The 21,559-nt window shown below is 41.1% G+C and overlaps 1 protein-coding gene across 1 annotated transcript; it reads right to left on the bottom strand.

The window, feature by feature from the left end:
• Window positions 1–342: 342 nt before the first annotated feature.
• LOC119429091 lies at window positions 343–20,875 on the bottom strand. Its single transcript, XM_037696808.1, has 11 exons — window positions 20,626–20,875; window positions 17,370–17,515; window positions 14,166–14,247; window positions 13,048–13,183; window positions 12,732–12,934; window positions 12,496–12,632; window positions 11,074–11,215; window positions 10,701–10,982; window positions 3,881–7,193; window positions 2,114–3,007; window positions 343–401 (listed from the first exon to the last, which is right to left on the bottom strand). Exons 1-11 carry the CDS (start codon window positions 20,749–20,751, stop codon window positions 391–393), a joined length of 5,472 nt encoding a protein of 1,823 aa, XP_037552736.1. The 5' UTR covers window positions 20,752–20,875; the 3' UTR covers window positions 343–390.
• Window positions 20,876–21,559: the final 684 nt, after the last annotated feature.

Below are 21,559 nucleotides of genomic sequence, written 5' to 3'. Positions count from 1 at the left end.
CAAAAAGCAACCAATGTATGGCTTACTGTCATGAAAAACGTGTAGATTTGCGTCGGTTTATTATGTCTGCAGCTTTCGACAATCCAAACTGCTAAATCTTTGTACACGCAGCTGGAAAACAGCACGGCGGTTCCAGAGCAGGCACTTCAACACGAGCTGTCCACTGGGGGGGTCCGTTCAGTAGTTTTTTGTGTGCGTCTGCTCTCAGGCAAGGCACGACAGACGCACGCTGTAGGGAAACTGCTGGGAACCCTGGAAGTTTAGAGTCTGCATGCGTGCCAAGTCTTCATCCAGACGGCACTGATCTGTAGAGGTACGATTCATCCTTGGACTCCAAAACAGGTCCGCAGGTCCGTTCACCTTCCAAAACCTCTGTAGATGTCGACGTATTCAGCCGCTACCTGAAACGGCAACAAAACCAGGTGAGAACAGAAACACATCTGCTGCCTTTGATGGTCAGATTACCAGATTACAGTACAGTAGTCCCTCGCTACTTCGCGGTTCGACTTTTGCGGACTCGCTCTTTCGCGGTTTTTCAACGCAAGATTGTACACGACACAGGACGGTCAACTTTAATATTACTCACGTGATTGGGACAATACGAGATGAGAACGCCAACGAAAAAAATACTTGGGACAGGCACTGCCATTTTGTAGTTTTCTTTCAATGAACCTATACTTGATGCAGGTCTAAAGAACTACACTACCCAGAAGCCAACAGTGCTTCCGGACGCTTTTTTTTTGCCGAAACGGAGGGGAAGTTTTGCAATGCAAAGTCAGAAGTAACGATCGATCTATTAAGCTCACAGAACAGGCAGGAAAGTTGCAAATAATCCTGAAGCTCGATTATCCACGCACATGGCTTTGTTGCTGCAGGGTGGATAGGGCTGAGAGATATATTAAAAATATTGATGACTTCATATGCAACAGATGGGGCTATATCGTCTATATCAATATTTCTACATCGAGTTATAATTAAATTTGAAAATTCGTGTAGTACTTTTTCTCCCATCTGCATCAACTGCACATGGCCCCCCCTTCTCCCTCACTACAAACCCTGTCCCTCACCACTTCCTGCTTCTACAGGTGGGCGGGATTTTAGCACAAGTAAACACTGACAGGATATCGGAGAGCAGCTGAGCAAAAAGAAAAATAATGGTCATTTGGAGATGGTTTGGATTTAAATTGTCAGATGAGCAGCAGAAAAATGTTTTCTGTAGACAATGCTGAAAAAAGTCCCGACAAAAGGTCGGCACTACGCATCTTTTTCACCATTTAAAACAGCGCCATAAGTGGAGTATGAAGCGTGTGTGAAGCTGCAGCTCCGACCGACTTCAGCCTCCTTCCCTGAGACAAACCACGGTACAAAACTCCGTGCTGTGCGTTAGGAGAGGAACAGTGAGAGGTAGCGCAACATTAATAAAGCAGCAGCTTATCATATCGTTAAAGGCACGGTCCCGGTCTCAACTGTGGAACAAGATGGCTAAAGTTAGCAGTCCTGTTAGCTGCTACGGACCGTGTCTTTAGCGATACAAGCCACTACTTCATTAATGCTACCCCTCACTGTTCCTCTCCTAACGCACAGCACGGCTAAACGAGTTTTGTACCGTGTTTGTCTCAGGGAAGGAGGCTGAAGTCAGTTGGCGCTACAGCTGTAGCTTCATACTAACGTGTGAAGGCGGCGCAGCAGAAGAGGATTATTATTTAATATTAATAGTTTATTTTTTTAGACATTTATTTTTTTTACAGTTACTTACAGCCATTTGTTACTAAATGTGCCTGTGTGATAACTGGGACAAAAGCTTCAACTCAGAAATATGGTTTTGTTATTACTTTATGGAAAGAAAAATATCGATATTTATCGTATATCGCCATTCATCTTAAAATATCGAGATATTAATTTCGGTCCGTATCGCTCAGCCCTATACATATGTTGTTAAATTTGCATAGGTTTAAGAGTTTATAAACCCTTTTCACACTCCTGCAATGTTCTAAAGCTTTTAAAAATATATATAAAATACTAAAATAAATACAACGTCCGTACTTTGCGGCAGTGTGCGGAACGGAACCCCCGCGATAATCAAGGGACTACTGCACTCGGAATGCACGCTCACCCTCATCATCAGAGTCAAATCCAAAGAGGTTTGAGCACTTCTGCCTCTCCACGTGGCTCCTCAGCTCCTCAGCACTGATAAAAGTAGTGAAGCAGTTAGCGCATCGATGCCTCTGCTGAGCAGGCTTCACGCATACCGGTTCCGGAGAAACCATTCCTTGACTCCGGTGGAGTAACAAATCCCTCCTTCGCTTCGGCATGGTGATGAACCTTTCATCCAGGTACACCGATGGTGGCACACGCATGTACGGCTTCTTGCTGTACTCGGCGAGCGTCGCCTTGCACGGTTTAAACGTTGCGTCGTCAGTCAGCACTGCGCTGCTCAGGGTGTGAGAGCAGACAGACATCTTTGAAGTAAAGGGCGTTTCCGATGGATTTTTGTCCTCGCATTCGGAACTCTCTCCTGCCGCTGACTGGGCTTCAGCTGAAGGTTTTCCACCTTTCTTGGCTGAACGTTTACCTTTTTTCTTGGCAACCGTTTTTGCGTCGTCATTGCCAACGTTTTTGCGCTTCTTGCCGACTTTGTCAGCCCCAGACTCGTTTTTCTCAACACTGGGTTTCTGAGCGTGGTCGCGTCCGTTTAGCTTTGGCTTGTTTTCTTCGGTGGCGGATGACAAACGTGCCTTATTGACGGTATCGGTGGGTATGGATGGAGCGGAAGCCTCTTTTCTTTTTTCCTTCTCGTCAAGAGTGCTCTTTATAAGTCTTTGCAATCCCTGTAAAATCATTGCTGCTCCTTTAGCCTTGTCCTGCTGTTTGGGGTCACACTTTGATTTAGAAATGGTTTTTAAGGTGGGGGTTTTATTCTCACTAGGATGTTTCTCGGTTAACGCATTCTCTTCGTTTTTGACGACTGAGATCTTGGTCTCTTCTCTTTCGTCCTTCGTCGTCGTCTCTGTTGGCGATGTAGCACGGTAGCTATCAGGATGAATTTCCGTTGAATCTTCTACTTCAGTTTTTACTTTACTTGCAGAACTTTTTACGTTTTGCTGGACGGTGGACTTAGGCTTGGCAGGCTTTTTTGAGGCCATCGAAACATTTTGTTTTTGACTTTTGTTGACCTTTTTGTTCATTATAGCTTTTGTCATTTTGTTTTTCTGCGATATGCTTGAATCTGAAGGGGCATGGGAATTTTTGATCGTTTGAAATGTTTTTATTTTACCATGAATTGACCTTAGGCTTTTTGAGATAGCATGTTTATTCAAACATACTTGATTTTTCGGAATAGGTTTTCCCTCCGATTTCTTTAAGTTTGAAACATCGGCCGTCTTCTCTACAGTTTTGACTTCTCGATTTGTCTCTTTTACGACTTTTATCCTGTCGCTCACTCTTCTAATATTCACAGTTTCTTGAGAAGAATGCTTTTGACCACGAGTAGTCTTTTCAATGTGCGCCGCTCTGCTCATTTTGGAAGGGCGCCGTCGTCCTATACAACCTCTTACGTTTACCTTGCCCTGCTTCGTCTTTAACTTGCACCTAAGTTTGCTGCGGTATTTCAACAATGATGACGAGGTGATTTTACGAACTTTGGGCGCATTAAGACTTGCGCTTGTTGCTTGGACTTTTCTTAATGTTTGCCCTAATCTAAGATTAGAAACAGAGGGTTGAAAAGTGTCTGTATTGGAAAAATTTGTCTCGATTTTCACTTCCGGCTTGCTTTTAGAAGCTCTTGTGCTAGCAGACACAACTGGATCCGCAGTAATTTTTCTTGTCGAGTCACTAGTTGCCTGTTCTCTTAACCTACGAGAAGCCTTTATGCTTTCTGTACCATATCCAGAAGTGGACTCTGTGTTGCCCTCTGAAACCGGTTTCTTACTGGGTGTTTCACAAAGTTTGTCACCAGTATGCACATCTGTGCTCTTCTCGTGTTTAACTGGCTTGGAAGCATAATGCTCCTTTTCATGAAGGTTCAGCGCCCAGAGACAGATGAACAGTTTAGAACATCCGGGGAGGCAGCAGGTCGCCTGCAGCGGGCTGTGCTTCCTAGCGTGGCGTCTCATTTCCATTCCAGTTTTGAACCTTTCTGTGCAACCGAGATGAAGGCATGGATGCCGTGGAACGAGTCTGTGTCTTTTAACGTGGTGCTGAAAGTGCTCGAAGCTGAATAAAACCCTCATGCAAATGCTGCATTTATTATCTGCCACGCGGAAGGCTAGCTCCAGCGGTTTGATCTCGCCGTAATGCTTTTCCAGAGCGTGGTACAAGAGTGTAACTCTGTTCTTTGATATGTCCGCGAACCAGGAGCATCCATCTGCGGGACAACAGAGTTTCTCTTGCGGTTTAGCATTTTTCTTTTCATCAACATTTTGTTTTGAGCCCATTTTCAGATCCTTTCCATTTTCTCTGGACTTTAAGTCTTGGTCTACCTGAACTGAAGAATCCATCTCAAGAGGTTTTCTATGCGACCTCGAGCTTGCCTCTTCGTCACGCTTCCTTTGAGAACTCTTTTGCTGCGCAAACTCTTTATTTTTATCTAAATCTTTCGTCAGTCTGGTAATTTCAGTCTTTTGGCCAATATGGCCATTTACCCTGTGAGCAGCAGCACCAGCATCACCATGTTTTTGAAGTTCATGTAACGACGTGCCACTGGTTTGTTTGAGATTAGATCGCAACGTTCTAGATTCCGATGTGGTTATGTTCACAATGCTTTCAGAACAGACGCTAAATTTCCTTCCTTTCCCTTTACCCTGACATCCCGAAGGCAGGTTTGTCGTCTTTGCTTTGGCAGTGGTTTTAGGAGTGGAGGTATCTTTGGCGACAGAGACCTCGTTTTCTTGATCTTTGCACCTCTTTAGCTTTTCTATATGATCGGAGAGGTGCACCATGGCCAGCAGGTCATCTTTGAAGATCAACCTACAAAAAGTGCACTCGTCCTTACGATAATGGAACATTGCATGCTCTACAACACGAGGTCCCTTGAAGTCCTTACTGCAAAACGTGCAGTAGTGCTCCAACTTTGATTCCTCTGGTTCCGGTAGCGTTTCCATAAGCTCACTGTTTTCAGGCATTTCCAAAAGAGCATCCTGTGTTGCTTCAACACATATCTCTTGCCTGTCAACTACAGACACTTCTTGTTCTGATACAGAGCACGTAGAGGTAGTTGGTGTTTTCTGACCAGCTTTGGGTTTACTTCCACCTCTCGAGTCTTTGGAGACCCTACTGCCTGGAGTTTGGCGTTCATCTTTAAAGTGATCATCAAGCTCCTCAAGATCGGTAACAGTTGGAGCAGTTTTGCCACTTATTTTAGATTTGTTAGCAGAAGTGTTTGTTTCAGATGGTTCACATGGCTGGACAACTGTTTTTACTGGGCTAGTGTCACTTTTACAAGGCACGTTTACTTGCGAGTCTTTCTGTGAATCGTCTGCGACGTCCATCATGGAAACACTGCTACCATCTGCTGTAACGTTCTTGCTCTCGTCTCTACTTTCCAAAGCAACATCTTGACCGTTTAGAGGATCTGAAGCTCCAGTGTTTGAAACATTGGGACTAATAGAAACCGACTGGATTTCATCAGCAGCCACCTTCTTATTCTTGGCTAACTTTGTGGTTTGCGATACCTGGGCTGTGGGGACATCTTCTCCTGTTGGAGACTTGGGGACTCTGTCTAAAACTGGAGATTGTGAGGCGATGGTGACTTTCATTTCAACAGCTGGCTCCTCGAAGGGCTCTCCTGCTGCTGTAACAGTCTGAGCTTGGGAGGCGTTGTGTAAAAGTGGCTCTTCTATAATTTCTTCTGCTAAAGTCAGTGACGCTACGATACCTTCCACAGTAGGACAGTTTTCAGGGAGGTCTCTTGTGCAAGTGCTGCTTTCCAAAACACTTTCTGTTGGTTGACGAGTGCTCCTAAGCACATCTGGAGATGTTGTAATGTTTTCAGCGTCAGGTATTGGAGGGTTTTCAAAGAGGTCCACAGCTGAAGTTTGTTGCAACTCTGGTTTTGTACTTTGATCTTTAAGAACTTCATCAGGAGCTTGAGATTCAGTCTGTTTACCCGTTTCAACAGTACCAACTCCCAACTCTGAAACAGGCTTCTCACAAAGCTCTCCTGGCGAATCCTTTGAAGGGCTTCCTTGTGCTGACGAACGCGTGATGACTGATACAGACCCGTGGACACTAGCGCCATTACCTTTTCCCCTTTGTCGCCGAGCGTAGCAGTGCAGTTGGTGCACAAGCATATTAGCGTCCCGTGCTCGAAGAATCACCTCTTTGCCGTGAATAGTCTTGCCAGGTGGTGAAGTGTCAGGAAATTTCACAGTTGATCTATAAAGAAGTACCTGAGGAACAGTCCGGGGTTTGCTGCAAGCGTCATCGATAAACGTATCCATCAGTTCGTTGTCCGGTAGAGAAAGCTCCAGAACTACTTGTGGAGGGGGGGTTGGTTTAGAGCAGTCTAAAGAAAAACCATTCTGGTAATCGTTTTCTCGTGCCTTGAGGAGCGTTTTGACTGAAGGTTTGTGTTTGGTGTTCTTGATCGGACCCGTCTGAGATCTTTTCACAACGCACGATCGAAGGTGCTTTTCTTGACGCAGGCCGTTCCTTTTCATTTTCAGTGGGACGTTCTCTTCGAGAGCTCCCGAGTCCTCCAGGAGCCACCTCGGTTTTTTAATTTTCCGTTTGGGTAGGTTTGTCTCCGAGAGCCTTGTAGTCCGTCTATGGTCGTCATACCGCAAGGTTAAATTGTGTATTCTGTCCAGCTGCCAAAACGAGCGCCTCAAATAACCAGAAGACTCCTTCAAGGCTTGGTTGCTTTTCCTCCGTAGAGAATGATCATTTAGGCGAGTTTTCTTGGTGCCTATCCTGAGTCTTTTGGATGCGGTGTCTGACTCTTTTTGATAAACTTTGTCTTGATGATGTCGCTTCTTAGTTGCATCATCAAGTTTATTCCTAGCTCCTCTATGGCAAACTGTTGCGCACGATCGGAGAGCGAACTCTTTGGTGGAATACTTGGAGATCCATTTGTCCTCCATGATTTCTTCCAGAGCAGCACTAACCACCTTCTCGCTCAGCAATTTCAAACAGTTGGTCCGCAAAGCCACGAGGTTCCAAAACTCAGGGTCGAAATACAGATCCTTTTTCAAGATCTGAGAAAAGAAAGCAAAAAAAAAAAATTACTTATTGTACATCAAGTTCTTAATGTGTACAGGTTCATAGTAATATTTTATTAAAATCAATATTTTAGTAAGCAATTGTAATATCTGCAAGTCTAATCTTTAGGCAAATCTTGTCAAAGTTTGTAACTGGATTTGATTTATACAAAAACTAACAGTGTTTGGGGTTCATTATAAAAAAGTAAACAATATTGTGTGCTAATGTCACATTTGTCAAGCTGATGGCTCAAAGCAATTATTTTTCCTCTCATTCCAATCTCTCTAGCTTCTATTGTCCCCCACCCCCCTAACTGGGTCACAGGACCAGTACCCTGAACAGAGACCCAAAGACTTTCGTTTGCCTTTGCCTCCTTGTTAGTGAGCTTTTTGTTGTAAAGACCCTTTCCAAAAAATTAGAATATCATAGAAAAGTTGTTCAACTTCCAGAAATCCATTCAAAAAGTTATTCTTTAATAGACGATAGATTCAGGGCCCACAATTTAAATTATTTCAAGTATTTATTTGTTTATTTTTACATAATTTGGGCTTCCAGCTCATGAAACCCACAAAAACAAGTTAAAAAAAAAATTAGAATACTGTGAACACATCAGCCCACACTATTTCAGTTTTTGCAGGAAAAAAAAGAGAAAGAAATTAGGATCACAACAAATTAATCAAAATATGATTCTTTCAAAACGATATGTCAAACTTCAATACTTGGTTGAGAATCCCTTTGCTTTAATCACTGCCTCGATGTGACGTGGCATTGAGACAATCAGTCTGTGGCATTGACTGGGAGTTATGGAAGCCCAGATTTCCTTGATGCTTGCTGTCAGCTCTTCTTTGTTGTTGGGTCTGGTGCCCCTCATTTTCCTCACCCCATAGATTCTCAATGGGGTTTAGGTCCTGTGGGTTGGCTGGCCAGTCAAGCACTGTGGCATGGGCATCAAACCAGGGTTTGGTGCTTTTGGCGGCATGGGCAGGGGCCAGGTCCTGCTGGAAGATGAAATCTGCATCTCCATACAGATCCTCAGCAGAAGGAACCATGAAGTCCTCTAAAACATGCTGGTAGACTGTTGCAGTGACCTTGGATTTAAGAAAGCATTGTTTACCAACACCTGCACCGGACATTGCACCCCATATCATGACTGACTGTGGATATTTCACACTGGCCCTCAAGCAGTATGGGCTCTGTTCCTCACCCTTCTTCCTCCAAATCCTTGGACCTTAATTTCTGAATGAAAGGCACACTTTACTTTCATCAGAAAAGAGGACCGAGGAACCCGATAGTTGTAGTCCATCTCCCGGATGCATCTGAATGTGGTGGTTTTTGAAGCTGTGACTCCCGCTTCATTCCACTCTTTCTGGATCTCTGACAGATTCTGAAATCTTCTCTGTTTGATAATCTGCTGAAGCCCACAGTCATCTGTTTTGCTGATGCATCTTCTCCTGCCACATTTTGCCCTTCCACTAGACTTTCCATTGCTATGCTTGGACACAGCACTCTGTGAACAGCCAGCCTCCTTAGCTATGAACTTTTGTGGCTTACCCATCTTATGGAGGGCATCAATGATGGCCTTCTGGCCAGTTGTTATCTCTGCAGTCTTCCCCATATTGAACCAAACAGACAACTGAACCAAACTGAAGCAATTTAATGACACCTGGGGAAACCTGTGCAGGTGCTTGGAGTTTAGTAGATGATTAGTGTGTCACACTCGGTTTAAAACATTCATGCCCTGCAAAATTTGGATCTCACAGTATTCTAATTTTTTGAATTTCTGTTTTCATGGGTTTCATGAGCTGAAAGCCCAAATTATGTAAAAATAAACAAACACTTGAAATTGTTTTAATGGTAGGCCCTGAATCTATCATCTATTAAATATTAACTTTTTGAATGGAATTACAGAAGTTAAACAACTTTTCCATGATATTCTAATTTTTTGGAAAGGGTCTGTAAAGGCAGCCATTTTGCCTTCATAACATCCAGACTTGATTACAGCAATGCACTTCTATTTGGAATCAGTCAGACCTTTATTGCACGTTTACAACTGGGTCAAAATGCTGCAGCCCAGTTTATAACTGGTACAGGCTGAAGAGAGCACATTACTCCAGTTCTGGCCTGCCTTCACTGGCTCCCGGTTCACTTTAAAATTCATTTAAAAATCCTTCTGTATGTTTTGAAATCTCTGAACAGTTCTGCCACCTCCTATCTCACTGATCTGCCGCAGCCATATGCCCTACAGCGCTCTTTGAGGTCAACAGACCAGATGCTTTTATTGGTTTCAGGCACTTGTTTTAAGCTGAGGTAACCCATTCTCTGTTGCAGGTCCAAAACTGTGGAATGACTTACCACTTCATGTCAGACAGGCTCCCTCTCTCCATTTTGAAGTCTTGTTTAAAAACTCGCTTTTATTCTCTGGATTTTGACACTGTGTGAGCTGATTTTAACTTGACTCTGTTCTAGAATGTTAATTATTTAATTCTTATCTTTTCCCATTTGGATCTATGTATTTTATCCTGTGCGCTTTGCTTGTTTGTTTTTGCTGTAGAGCACTTTGGTTGCCCTTGTTGCCGTTTTTAAGTGCTTTATAAATAAAGTGGTATGGTATTTTAGGTGCTTGAATTTGCAGTCTCATTTTTTCAGTTACTGAAAGAGCCCATAGAGCCCAACATTTAATCTTCATGTTGCTAATTTACGCCACTCGGATTGCCGTTAAAATCAATGACATATTTACGTCATTGGTTAAAATGATACGCAGCGCATATTTAGGGTGACGTTTTGTAATGTTGATGGAAACCATAGCAGGGTTTTTAAGTGCTTTATTTCAGTGTTAATGAAGAGTTGCGTAAATAAAAACAACCACTAGATGGCAGACTTTGATCGTCAATCAGCTCAGTGTAAATTAGCAACATGAAGATCGGCGGAGATAGAGCACGCAAGTTCTTATTCGTAAACGGAATCATAACTTTGTCTACGAAAGATATTTTAATAATATTAATAAATATGGTAGGTTTCATAAATATATTTAATCAATATCAAATATGTGTTGTATTAAATCAGCTTACAGGATATCATTTAGCACACCTTTATAATTAAGGCTGGAAGTAATTATTTCCAGCACATTTTCAACAGCGATCCGTGCGTTCAACGTTTTTCAATTTTTTACAAATCCGTCCAGAGGACCTGACTTAACTCTACAAGTTGACCCTTTTTATATTCTGAATATTTAAATGTTTTAAGAGTGTATGTTTAATGTCAGAAAAAAATATAGTTTGCGTTTCTTCTATAAAGATGCTGCAGAATTGTGTCATAAATAAACGAGGTCAATGACAGTTCTCCAAAAAGAGTATGTTCTGAACACTCGTGACAATTATTAAATATGTGAATGATGCCCAAGCACGTTTGTCCTAGCATTATGCTAAACTGCTAACAGGAAACGCATCTTTAGCTGCTCATTTTTTCTACCAATATGTTATATATAAAAAAATTATAAGATCTACCTGGAGAGTTTCAAAGCGAACATTATTTCCTATTGGGCTGTCGTCCACGTGGTACTCCTGATCAGGGAGCATGTATAGAAGGTAAACCATCTTGTAGGATTCAACCGTGCGCTCCGAGAAGAAGACAAGAAGAGCGCATGCCCGGCAGACCTCCAGGTCATCGGGTAGCAAGCCGGCGATGGTTTTGTAGATGAGGGTTTTTGTGAGGACGTCACAGGAAAGACAAGACTGCAGGGCGTTAGCACAGAGCTCCACGCAGAAATGGATCCCATCATCACCCACCTAGTGAAAGGCAAGGTAAACACATTCATACCAAATCTCCTCATACATCTAATCAAATATAAATAATAATAACTTAAAGTCTCACTCTTACTTCTTGCAGTATGGCTCTGATGAATGGGAAAATTGATTTAACATTTGTGGCTGAGAACATCAGCTGACGACACTCCTCTAGAAGAACATGCTTGGACGTCTTTAACCGACTGTGAAGATTAGTCCACACACGAACTAGGTCGCTATAAAAAAAGTTTAAACAGCGGTTTATTAGCAGAAGAAATATGGAATTATTGCGCTTAAATACCACTTTAGGTTATGTTTTGTAAAAATTGAGAACCATCAAAAAACATGCATAGACAAATCCCTTATTGTGTGAATGTTTGTGAAGCATTCACTCTATTGCGATCCATTTTTCTTCTGAACGTTTATCGACATCTTTCTTGTTCCACAATTTTTGTGCCATTTCAACAACTCGTACATCAAAACGTTCAGGACAATCCTGCTATTTTTGGTATTGGTGCAACTTTAGCTTTTTGAAATATTTAGCCTTTTCTGCCACTTTTACAATCACAGGAAATGATCCGAGCTCATTTTACCTCCTTCATATTTTTAGCTGTTTACAAACTTTTACTGCTCCCTTCACTTTGTTCTGGTTCAGCTTCTTTCAGCTTCCTCGTGTCAATTTAAACTTTTTTCAGCTACTTTCAGCTGTTTTGTTCTGCTAACTACAACATTTTTGTGCTTCTTCTAACTTCTTTCTGCTTATTTCTGTAAGTTTCAACTATTTCTGCCATTTCAGCTACTATGTAGCTGTTTATGCTAATTTTAGCTTTTTCAGCTAATTCCACATTTTTTGCGCTCATTTCAACATTTTTTTCAGCCTAATTTAGCAAAACTGTGCTCTTTCCACTTCCTTTAGGCAATTAAGCTTCTTTTTGCGTTTTTAGGTACTATTCAGCTGTTTTGTTCCCTTCAAATGTATGCTTTTTTCCAGACATTTTCCATTTTTTGTGAGCTCATTTCTGCTTCTTTCAGCCTAACTGGGCACAAGTGTGCTCTCTCCACTCTCTTGATAATTTAAGCTTCTTTCTACTTTTTAGCTGTTTTTGTTCATTTCTGCTTTTTTCAGATAATTTCCACTTTGTGCTGATTTCTGCTTCTTTCAGCCTAATTGGGCAAACGTGTTCTTTCTGATTTCTTCTGCTACTTTAAGCTTGTTCTAACTTTTCAGCTACATTTTTAGCTAATTTCAGCTGTTTTCAGATGAATTCAAGTTTTTTGTGGTAATTTCTGTTATTTTCAGCCTATCGAGCTTCTTTCTGCTCCTTTCAGCGTTTTTCTGCTAGTTTAAACTTATTTCAGCCTTTTCAGCTACTTTTCAGCTAGTTTGCTAATTTCAGCGTTTTTAGCTATTTTTTGCCATTTTTCTGCAAAATCTTCAGCAATGAGCATTCACACTGCATTTTCGCAGGAAATGCAATTTCTCTAGTTTCATTAGCAATAAATTCAGTTTACTTACCACAAACAGTACATATCTCCTCTCTGGAGTTGCTGTCTCAGGAAAACAGTGCTGAGAGCTAAAAGCAGCTTGTCTGTTTCTTCACACTCCAAGTTGCAGATTATGAGTACTGCATCTTTACCATTAACGTCAGCCACCTAAAAACAGCAAACAAAAGCGTAGCAACTAAATACACAACAGACTGTGGCAAAAATCATCACCGCTTAATTATTATTGCATAAAGTCCGTTCACGCACCTCTTTTTGTAAGAGTTCATGCTGTAACGTTTTGTAAAGCCACGAGAGGTAAACCTGGTGGAAGAACAAGTGTTGTCTTGCTGCAGGATGCTTAACGCAAAATTTAGCCAGGGCCACGGCCTCGCTAACGCGTCCGCAAAACGAAAGGTAGCGCACGCGGAGCTCGAAAAACACGGGCATTTCAGAGCCGATGTAGCCGTCCACTGAAGGAAGGAACATAAAATAAGATTTGGTTTGTCACATGAACAAAACTGTATTTAATCTGTAAATTAAGTTTTTATATTTGTGTCAAGTGTTTGTACAAATATGGACGGACCTTCATTCTGAGGTAAACTGGGTTCACTGAGGATTGCCTGTAAGGATGGACTGGCCCACGGACCCCCGGCCTGGACCATACACTCCACTTGAAGTAGGTAAACATTCTGATACTTTGCTAGAGCCGAATGGCATTCCTGGAAAAGCAGAAGGACAAGAACAACACGTTAAAATGCTATGATTTATATAACTAAACTCGCACTTCACGCATGTTCTAAAAACAAACTGTTTTTTCAATTAATCAATTGAAGCTTAGTTGAGCTGCAAATATTAGAAGCCTTAAATACCATATTGTTAACAAAAGACTCACAGATTCCTATTTCATCAAGGATTTGGACACATGACAAGAAAAAGCTTTAACTTTTAATGTCAAAAAAAAAAAAAAAAAAATCAAGACAGTGGTGAGACCAGCTATCGTGGTGCTTGAATGTTTGTCAACTCTCTCGAATTTTCTATATTTCTGAATAAATATACCCCAAATCATCATCAGATTTTCAAACAAGTCCTAAAAGTAGACGAGCTAAACAAATGAGACAAAAAACATTAGGGTTCCCAGCCCTGGTCCTTGAGGAACACCATCCTGAATGTTCTAGTTGTTTCCCTGCTCCAATACACCAGATTCAGTGATTTAATTACTTCATGTTCTGCAGACGCCTGTTGAGCGCCCATTTATTAAAATCAGGTGTGTTGGAGCAGATAAACAACCAAAGCATGCAGGATGGTGTTCCTCAAGGACCAGGGTTGGGAACCCCTGAGAGAACTGATTATTTTTTATAACATCCTCCTTTGCCTCAGAGATTTGAGCTCATAAAGCTTCATTTACCTTCACAATTTCAAAACGAAAATCCCCCCCACACACACACACACACACACATCAAACCTGTAACTTGTTTTAATTTAGATGTTTTGTTGTGCACCGACTGCGCTGTAGCAGAGCATTTTGCCAGACTTTTATGAAAACTCCACCGTGGTGCCAAAAAACCTTTATTAACCAATTGGATTTCAGGAGAACTTCCAAGAATTTGTAAACAGCTTTGAAGAAGTGGATGCTGCAGGCAGTATAAGTCTGCAAACATCTCTTCCTGGTTGTGTGGAAGTGGGTTGGGGTAATGCGCTCACCTGGAATGTAGCGGCGACGTTTTGAAGCGGCTCTTCGCTGAAGTCCTTCTGGGTGAAGTACAGCAGCAACTCAAAAACACTCCTGTGACAAATTTAAGCAAGAAACACACAGATTAAACGTGTAGCTTTTACTTTAGTCCTACGGTTTACAGATACTCTGTGTGTCTCCAGAGAAGCAGACTAAGATTAAGAACTAGGGGAGCAGAAAAAAAAAAAGGATTCATAAAAAGAAACTAGATTCTTAGTCCTGGCGATTCTGAATCGATTCTAAAAGCCCATAAATCGATTTTAAAATGCATTTAAGTCTTATTTTTCCCCGCTTCTACACCCGAGCATACTGCATATCGCATTACACATCCACTCAGCCACCATAGAATTTGGCCTTGTAGGCCACCGTACAGCAAGCTAGCTAGCCTGCTCCCTTTATCTGAATGGAGTCTGCTAGCATGGAGCAGGAGGTCAGCGCGATTCAACCCGCTCCTTCGTTGTTAAAAGTCAGCGTAAAGTCATTTCAGATCTTGCAACGTTCCGGGGAAGACAGAGCTTCAACGAGAGCACGGTTGTTTGCAAGAAGTGTAAAATTAAAATGCGGTGCAGTATTTTTGAAATACGACGACATGCGCAGAAGGAAGATGAAAAGCGAAGCGTCCGACCAGTGAACTCTGGAGCAACAAAGATTTCTCACTGCATCTCCTGCTATATCTCAAATGATTTACAAGCAGACAGCTCGGTCGATGGCGAGGGGTTTAGGTTTATTTTTAATACGTTGGACCCAACGTACGTTATTCGTTCATGGAGCTTTTTTTAGCGATAAAGCTGCGCCACAACTCCACCATGGAACAGAATAATGTGGGAGAAGCCGATGCTACCAGCTGCAGCTCAAAGGTAACGGTTTAAAACTTATAGACAAGTTGTACAAACTTCATGTAATTTGTTTTTTTAACAGGTTGAAGAGGACAGATGAGACACATCACCTGGAGCCAGTTCTAAATGATACAAATTTATATAGTTTATAAATTATTACAGTTCAGAAGAGTTTTTGCACAAGATTTTGAAATTTTGTTAAATATTTACCAAATATGAATTAATATGGTCAAGACTAAAGTCTGTATATTTCATATTAAGTTAAGTTTTGAAAATATAACAAATGTTGGTGCAATATGGTTAAAAAAAAAACCTGGTCTGTATTTTATTTTGAGTTAAAGGTTAATGTACTATGTATGGTACGCTGAAGTCTGTTTACTTTTGTATTTATATATTTTGAATTATTTGTCTGTGATGGACCTGTCCAGGTGTCCCCCACCTCTCGCACAGTGATGGCTGGACATGGGCACCAGTGACCCCCATGACCCAAAAAGGAAGAAGTGGGTAAAGATGATGGATGAATGAATTATTTGTTCCTAGATTTTTTTAAATTTATTTTAGACAAAGCCAGACAGCCAAGCTAACCCAATACTGGTAATTTAGGTTACAAAATTGTATACACTCCTATACTTGTTCCTGATTTTGGTATAAATATAAAATGATGCAAAAAGATTTGATATAGTAAAGAACCTAAAATTATTGTTTTAAATAAATGTTCTATATGTTTGGGGGTTTTCCATTCAACCTTTATTTAGACAGGTTAATCCCATTACGTTTACAACTTGTCATCTTGTCAATTACATCATTTAAACAGAATTTATGACCATTTCAATAGAAAAATCGTTTCTGAATGGAATCGTGACAACAAAAATGGGAATCGAATCGCCACAGACACAGAGATTCGCACCCCTAAATGTTAGGGTCTTATATTTGCTCCCAGTGTTTTGTTCAACTGGAGCTGTTGGAGAGGAACGCTCTGCAAAGCAAACAACCTTGATAATAAGACGATGCTAAACTGACGCACTGATTAGCTTTTATACCAGGGTGAAGATGACTCACAATCACTAACTTATCATCATCTTGATTATGTTTGTTTTTATTAATCCAGACTGAACTTTTGCTCCCAGAGATAACCAATGTAGCAAAAATGTAGACTCTGTTTATTAATGAAGTACAAATATGATATTAGAGGGTTTAGCTTAGCCAGTTGAAGCTCACACTGACACACAGTTCAACAAAAACATCAAATAAGAGAGCAGCGTTTCCCCTACCATAATGCAAGAGGGGCGCCCCGCCCCGTCAACAGAACCGAGCGCCCCGTCTACCAAACCGTGCCCCCCCCCCCCCCCCGCCACCACCTGTCTGCACTGACGTAACGCTAAGCTAGCTGCTCGCAATACAGGTGCGCTACCTAAAAAGCTAAAGGCAGCCTCTTCCCTCACGCTGACACCGCCCCTCTTCCCCCCCCCCCCCCCCCCCCCCCCAAAAAAAAAAAAAAAAAACAGTCGTGGCTCAGACGTGTCACTCTCACCCGGCCGACAAAAACAGGGACAAGATGAGCACCCCACCATGGCAAATAATTCAGAGGAAACACAAGCTATGTTTACATGCGCAACATTTTTTGACCGTATTGAAATGTTTTCAGATTAAATAATTCAAATGTATCGTTTACATGGGCACAATCTGTTCATGACAAGTGTTTACATGCAGCGGGCTTTGTTTTGAACAGCAGTACTGACATGCGCAGAGTGGTAAACTCTCCTTAAAAACAAACACCAAAGAAGAAGTTCTACTTCCGGGGTGAATGTAAACCCGAGCGCCCAAAATGGACCCGCGACAGGTTTTAATGATGGTGGAGACGTTACTGCTCTCCCTGACTGATCTACAGGTAATACAGATCATTTTGAGCTCTTTCAAAGTTTCTAGTAGAAATGTGTCGCTCACCGACCAGTTTTACTTCCCTGACATGCTAATATTATTAGCATTAGCCAGGCGGAAATGGCAAAGTCGCACATGCACAGTCAGGTCAGTTTTTCACGATCAGATAAAAACGAACAGATCAAGCGTAAACCACCCGTTTCGTTCTGATCACAAATTATATCGGATCGCGCCGAATACACAAAAAATAACCCGAACGGAGTGTTTACATGACACACTTTTATTCCGACCGGCCATTTGATCCGGTTACTTATGTCCATGTAAACATACCTAGTGAGATCATCTCATTAGGACAAGTTTTACATCCCAGAAGCATCGTTTCTATTACGAGCGACAAAATAAAACGAGTCCGTGACAAAAAAAAAAAGAGAGCACAAGCTCAAGTGAGGTCAGTGTACTTACAAAGCCAGGCTACTGATGGTGTGCTGCACGTGGTCACAGTTCGTTGGGAGGAAGGATGAGGCTTGAGAAAAACAGCGGAGAGCTATTTCGAGGATCCTGAGCTGGGGCAGCGGCACCCGCCAGCGAGATGCGCTTTGCTCCACCAACTGCACAGAGCAAAGACAAAACGAAGAGTCACACACAGGGACAACACAGATTTTAAACGACAAAGTTATGACTCAGACGGCGGTGCAGTGTATACTTGAGCCAATACCATTACACGAGTTAAACTGATAATATAAGTTGTACCCCAACCAACAACCTTAATAGACGAGGAACACAAAGCAGAACGGCCGTGGCTTTTCCTTCAGACAACCCCACACCGCTGTGGTAAAAATGACTCAAAGGCCAATTTTAGACAAAAATGGAGCTTTTATTCAATTCCCTGCACAAACTGTGCTGATCTAATGGTCAAGTTCCAGGACATAGACAGTGATAACAAGTGCACGTCAACAAGGTTCATATTTATTTAGTAAACAAGGCGTGGTCAGTAGGTCATTACCAAACTTCACAATTAGGCATTTTACTAACTTGTGATGCCTTACAGTGTTTTTGGTGATCTTTGGAAATGATCTATTCAACCTCTAAAGCAAAAGATACGACAATAAAATCCACTTCAAACATCACAGTGCAACATTCATCTGCTACATATTTTCATACTAACGTTTTGATGCGTCATTTTATTTTTGGTTTAAGTTAATCTGAGTGATAAATTTGCAACTGCTTTTAAAGGACGGTTTCTTTTTGTTGTTGTTGTTGAGACATTTGGCCCTTCATCCAAAGGACTTCATCAGTAGTGGTTCATGTTTTGAACCACTTTGGCTATGGCTGCCTCAGAGGAGTCGACGTGTCAAGGTTGGTAATAATGTATCTGCCTCATTGCCTCTTTCTTGCGGGGTCCCACAGAGTTCGATTCTTGGACCACTTCTGTTCTCACTATTTACTCCCACTAGGGTCCATCTTGAGGAAACGCGGTCTTTCATTCCATTGTTATGCGGATGATTGTCAGATCTACCTGCCTGTGATCCAGTGGTTCTTTCTGCCATCATGGTTTATTTTGAAGGAACAACAAAATGCAATCTACGGTCTTCGGCAAGAAAACGTGCCGTGATCCATTAAAAAGGCAATAATGGCGGAATACAATTTCTATGGACAACAAAATTAAAATATCTGAATAATCATCAATGTATTTATAGAATAAATTATGTTTGAAATACCCTACTGCACTCTGAGTATGTCTCGGACTCCAACCTGTAAGCTAAATATCGTAAATGCTAATGTTCCTTTTTAAAGAGAAGATGCTTTCAAACAAGCCACACTCTTTAGATTTTTTTTTTCTCTAAAGGTAAAACCATTTTTATGTAATACGAGTCTGAGATGTAGCACATGACATGCCAGACTTCTACTCCTGAGAGGACCTCCATCTCAAATTATTTTACTTGCAAACATCATTTCTCACTATAGAACAGCAGTATTTTTATTTTGTTTGGAAATGCACACGCAGTGATGTGCAGAAACAGAATCTCGATTGATGTCTTTCCTCCTTGGAGTCGTTTGAAAACCTACTTGAATGTTCCCCCCCAAAAAAACAATTTCAATAAAAGTCTGCTTTTGAAGAGACATTCAGTTTGAGAGCGAAGTGCTCTGTTGGGAAAATAATATGGAACAATAAGATCTCGAATATAAGATGGAGCTAGGTTGTTGAGGGCTTTGTAGGTTAGAATTAAGATTTTGAATTCAGTTCTGGATTTGACAGGAAGCCAATGGAGAGAAGCTAAAACTTCTAAAACGTTCAAACCAGCTGGTTATTATTAATTCCTAATGAAGTAAATAATATGCATTTGTTATTTTTCACTTGTTCTGCATTGCATGTTACATTTAAAGATTTTTTTTTAAAAAGAACAATATAAATATGACAGGATCTTTATTTTTATTCAAGGTAGAATTTTTCTAATTAAACTACTTATCGTATATGGTGATTTTTTTTTCTTTATACAATTTCATGTTTTTATAAAGTAATTGTAACATTGTTTTTGAGTTAGTATAGAGATTAACTACACAAGTGGAGGTGAAAAACGTTAAAAAAAAAATTTAAATTAAAGAACAACTTGACATTGGACATCTGTTGGAGTCAGCCTCCCCATCACAGACATCTATCTACACTTCTAGTTGCAGGAAGAGGGCCACCTGCATCATGAAGGACCCCACTCACCCAGCACACACACTTATTGTCCCGCTCCCCTCAGGAAGGAGGTTAAGGAGCATTAAGTGTAGAACCACTAGACTGAGGAACAGCTTCTACCCTGAGGCTGACACATGAATCTCTAACCAGAATAATCACTGTGAAAAAATGACATCATGCTGCTGCTGATGTTTCAATGTTGCTGCTGATCTGCTTCATGTTGATGTGTTCATGCGTGCTCATCTGCTCACACAGACTCATGTTCATGTTCGTAATGTTTTTATGCTACTAGTGCTTAGTGTATCATTTAGTTGATGTTTTTCTTAGATCTTATTACTGTTTTTCTTTTACATTTTACTGATGGATGTAACTGGGACCCTGTGCATAACAGTAAAGAATCTGACATTACTGTAAAACCTAATTGTTTTGACAACTTCCAAGAAGTATCAAAACATCAGTAAATCTAATTGCACTTCTATTTAGAATAAATACAGATTTTACGTTTCCTCTTTTAACATGAAAACAAGAGAAAGACTTCCAGAGACCATTGATGAGACCAGAATTACACAATTTCCCTGTAACGCTTCTTGATATTTAAAGGTTGTAATATCGAAACCAGCCTTTGTGGCCAGATGTATTTTACAGGGAAACAAAATAATAAAATCACTAAGCTAATGTAGTAAAAAAATTAAGAATAAGTGCTTGCTGCAGCCAGTTGTCAGTTTATTTAACATTAAAAACAGCAAACGGTAAACTTGAAAGTGCACTGGGCTAGCTGGACAGTTAGCATTAGCAAATATCCGTCGTAGCTTAACCCAGAGCATTTATTACAGTTTTGACTGACTTCCTGTTTTTGTTTTAATGTCTTATCATTATACGAGCGTCGGATATCAGCTATAATGTTTAAAATGTTCGTTAATATTGTAAAGTAGCTTAGCTCCGCTGCTAGCACAGCTAGCTGCCAGTTCTGGGGGAGGGGAGTCGGCTAACATCTACGCTCTTATCTTCGACAACACATCGTCTCCGGCTCCTTACCTTACAAAAGTCAGCGCAGAACGTTTCGCTGTCGAGTCCGAGTTCGTCACCTGTGTAGCTGCTTAACAGACTCTCTAACTGTTTTTCTAGCCCCTCTGAATCGTCTGCCTTGCTCCTCTCCGCCATACTGACTGTCTAGCCCTGCTCGTAGCTGCTAACACACAGCACAGACATCGCCATCATTCACCGCGCTGATTGGACACGGTTAACGTTACGTGGTGCGCTCCTTTACTGCGCCAGCGCACACCGTGATGGGGCTGCTGAAGGCGGTGCCCTAATAGCTCGCAGTAAAAACAAAGCCCCGCCCACACGGTGTTCCCCGAAAACATTCGCATGTGCCACAAAACACATGGCAGACACAAACAATATTGTATGTATGTTTTATTTATTCATTTCATTTCATCCAAACAACAAATATAGTACAATTTAAAGAAAAAAAAAGATATACAATCACAGAAATAAAATGAAAGGCAGCAGAAGAAGAATGAGTTCTTATATCTGCCCCTTGTCCACAAAATATATTCCAAACAAAATTGCTATACAAAAGCAAAGTAGTATTGAAGTATTGATCAATTATGTTCATGTTTTGTTGTAAAACTGTGGAAAAATGAATACTGATTTATCACCCTTACATTAATGAGGCTGCCACACATTATTATATATAAAAATGGACGTGATTTCTATATTTTTTTTACCTACGGTGCAATATTAATGCATCTGACATTTTGAGAAACATTTATTTTGAACAACAAAGTCCATGCTCAATAATCCAGGTATACAATACAACATCCAACTGGTTTTCGACCAGTTTGACACGACTGTCAACAAGGAAGAGGGCTGGCAATGGAGGAGGGGGGCGTACCAAAGAGACCATCTTAGCACCAACAAAACTGGTTTGTTCCACTTTGGAGTAAACTGCTGGGGGGGGGGGGGG

The sequence above is a fragment of the Nematolebias whitei genome, chromosome 23, assembly GCF_014905685.2.
Source record: "Nematolebias whitei isolate Nwh7 chromosome 23, NemWhi1, whole genome shotgun sequence".
In the NCBI taxonomy this organism is placed as follows: domain Eukaryota; kingdom Metazoa; phylum Chordata; class Actinopteri; order Cyprinodontiformes; family Rivulidae; genus Nematolebias; species Nematolebias whitei.
This window is presented reverse-complemented; position numbering and strand designations above follow the sequence as displayed.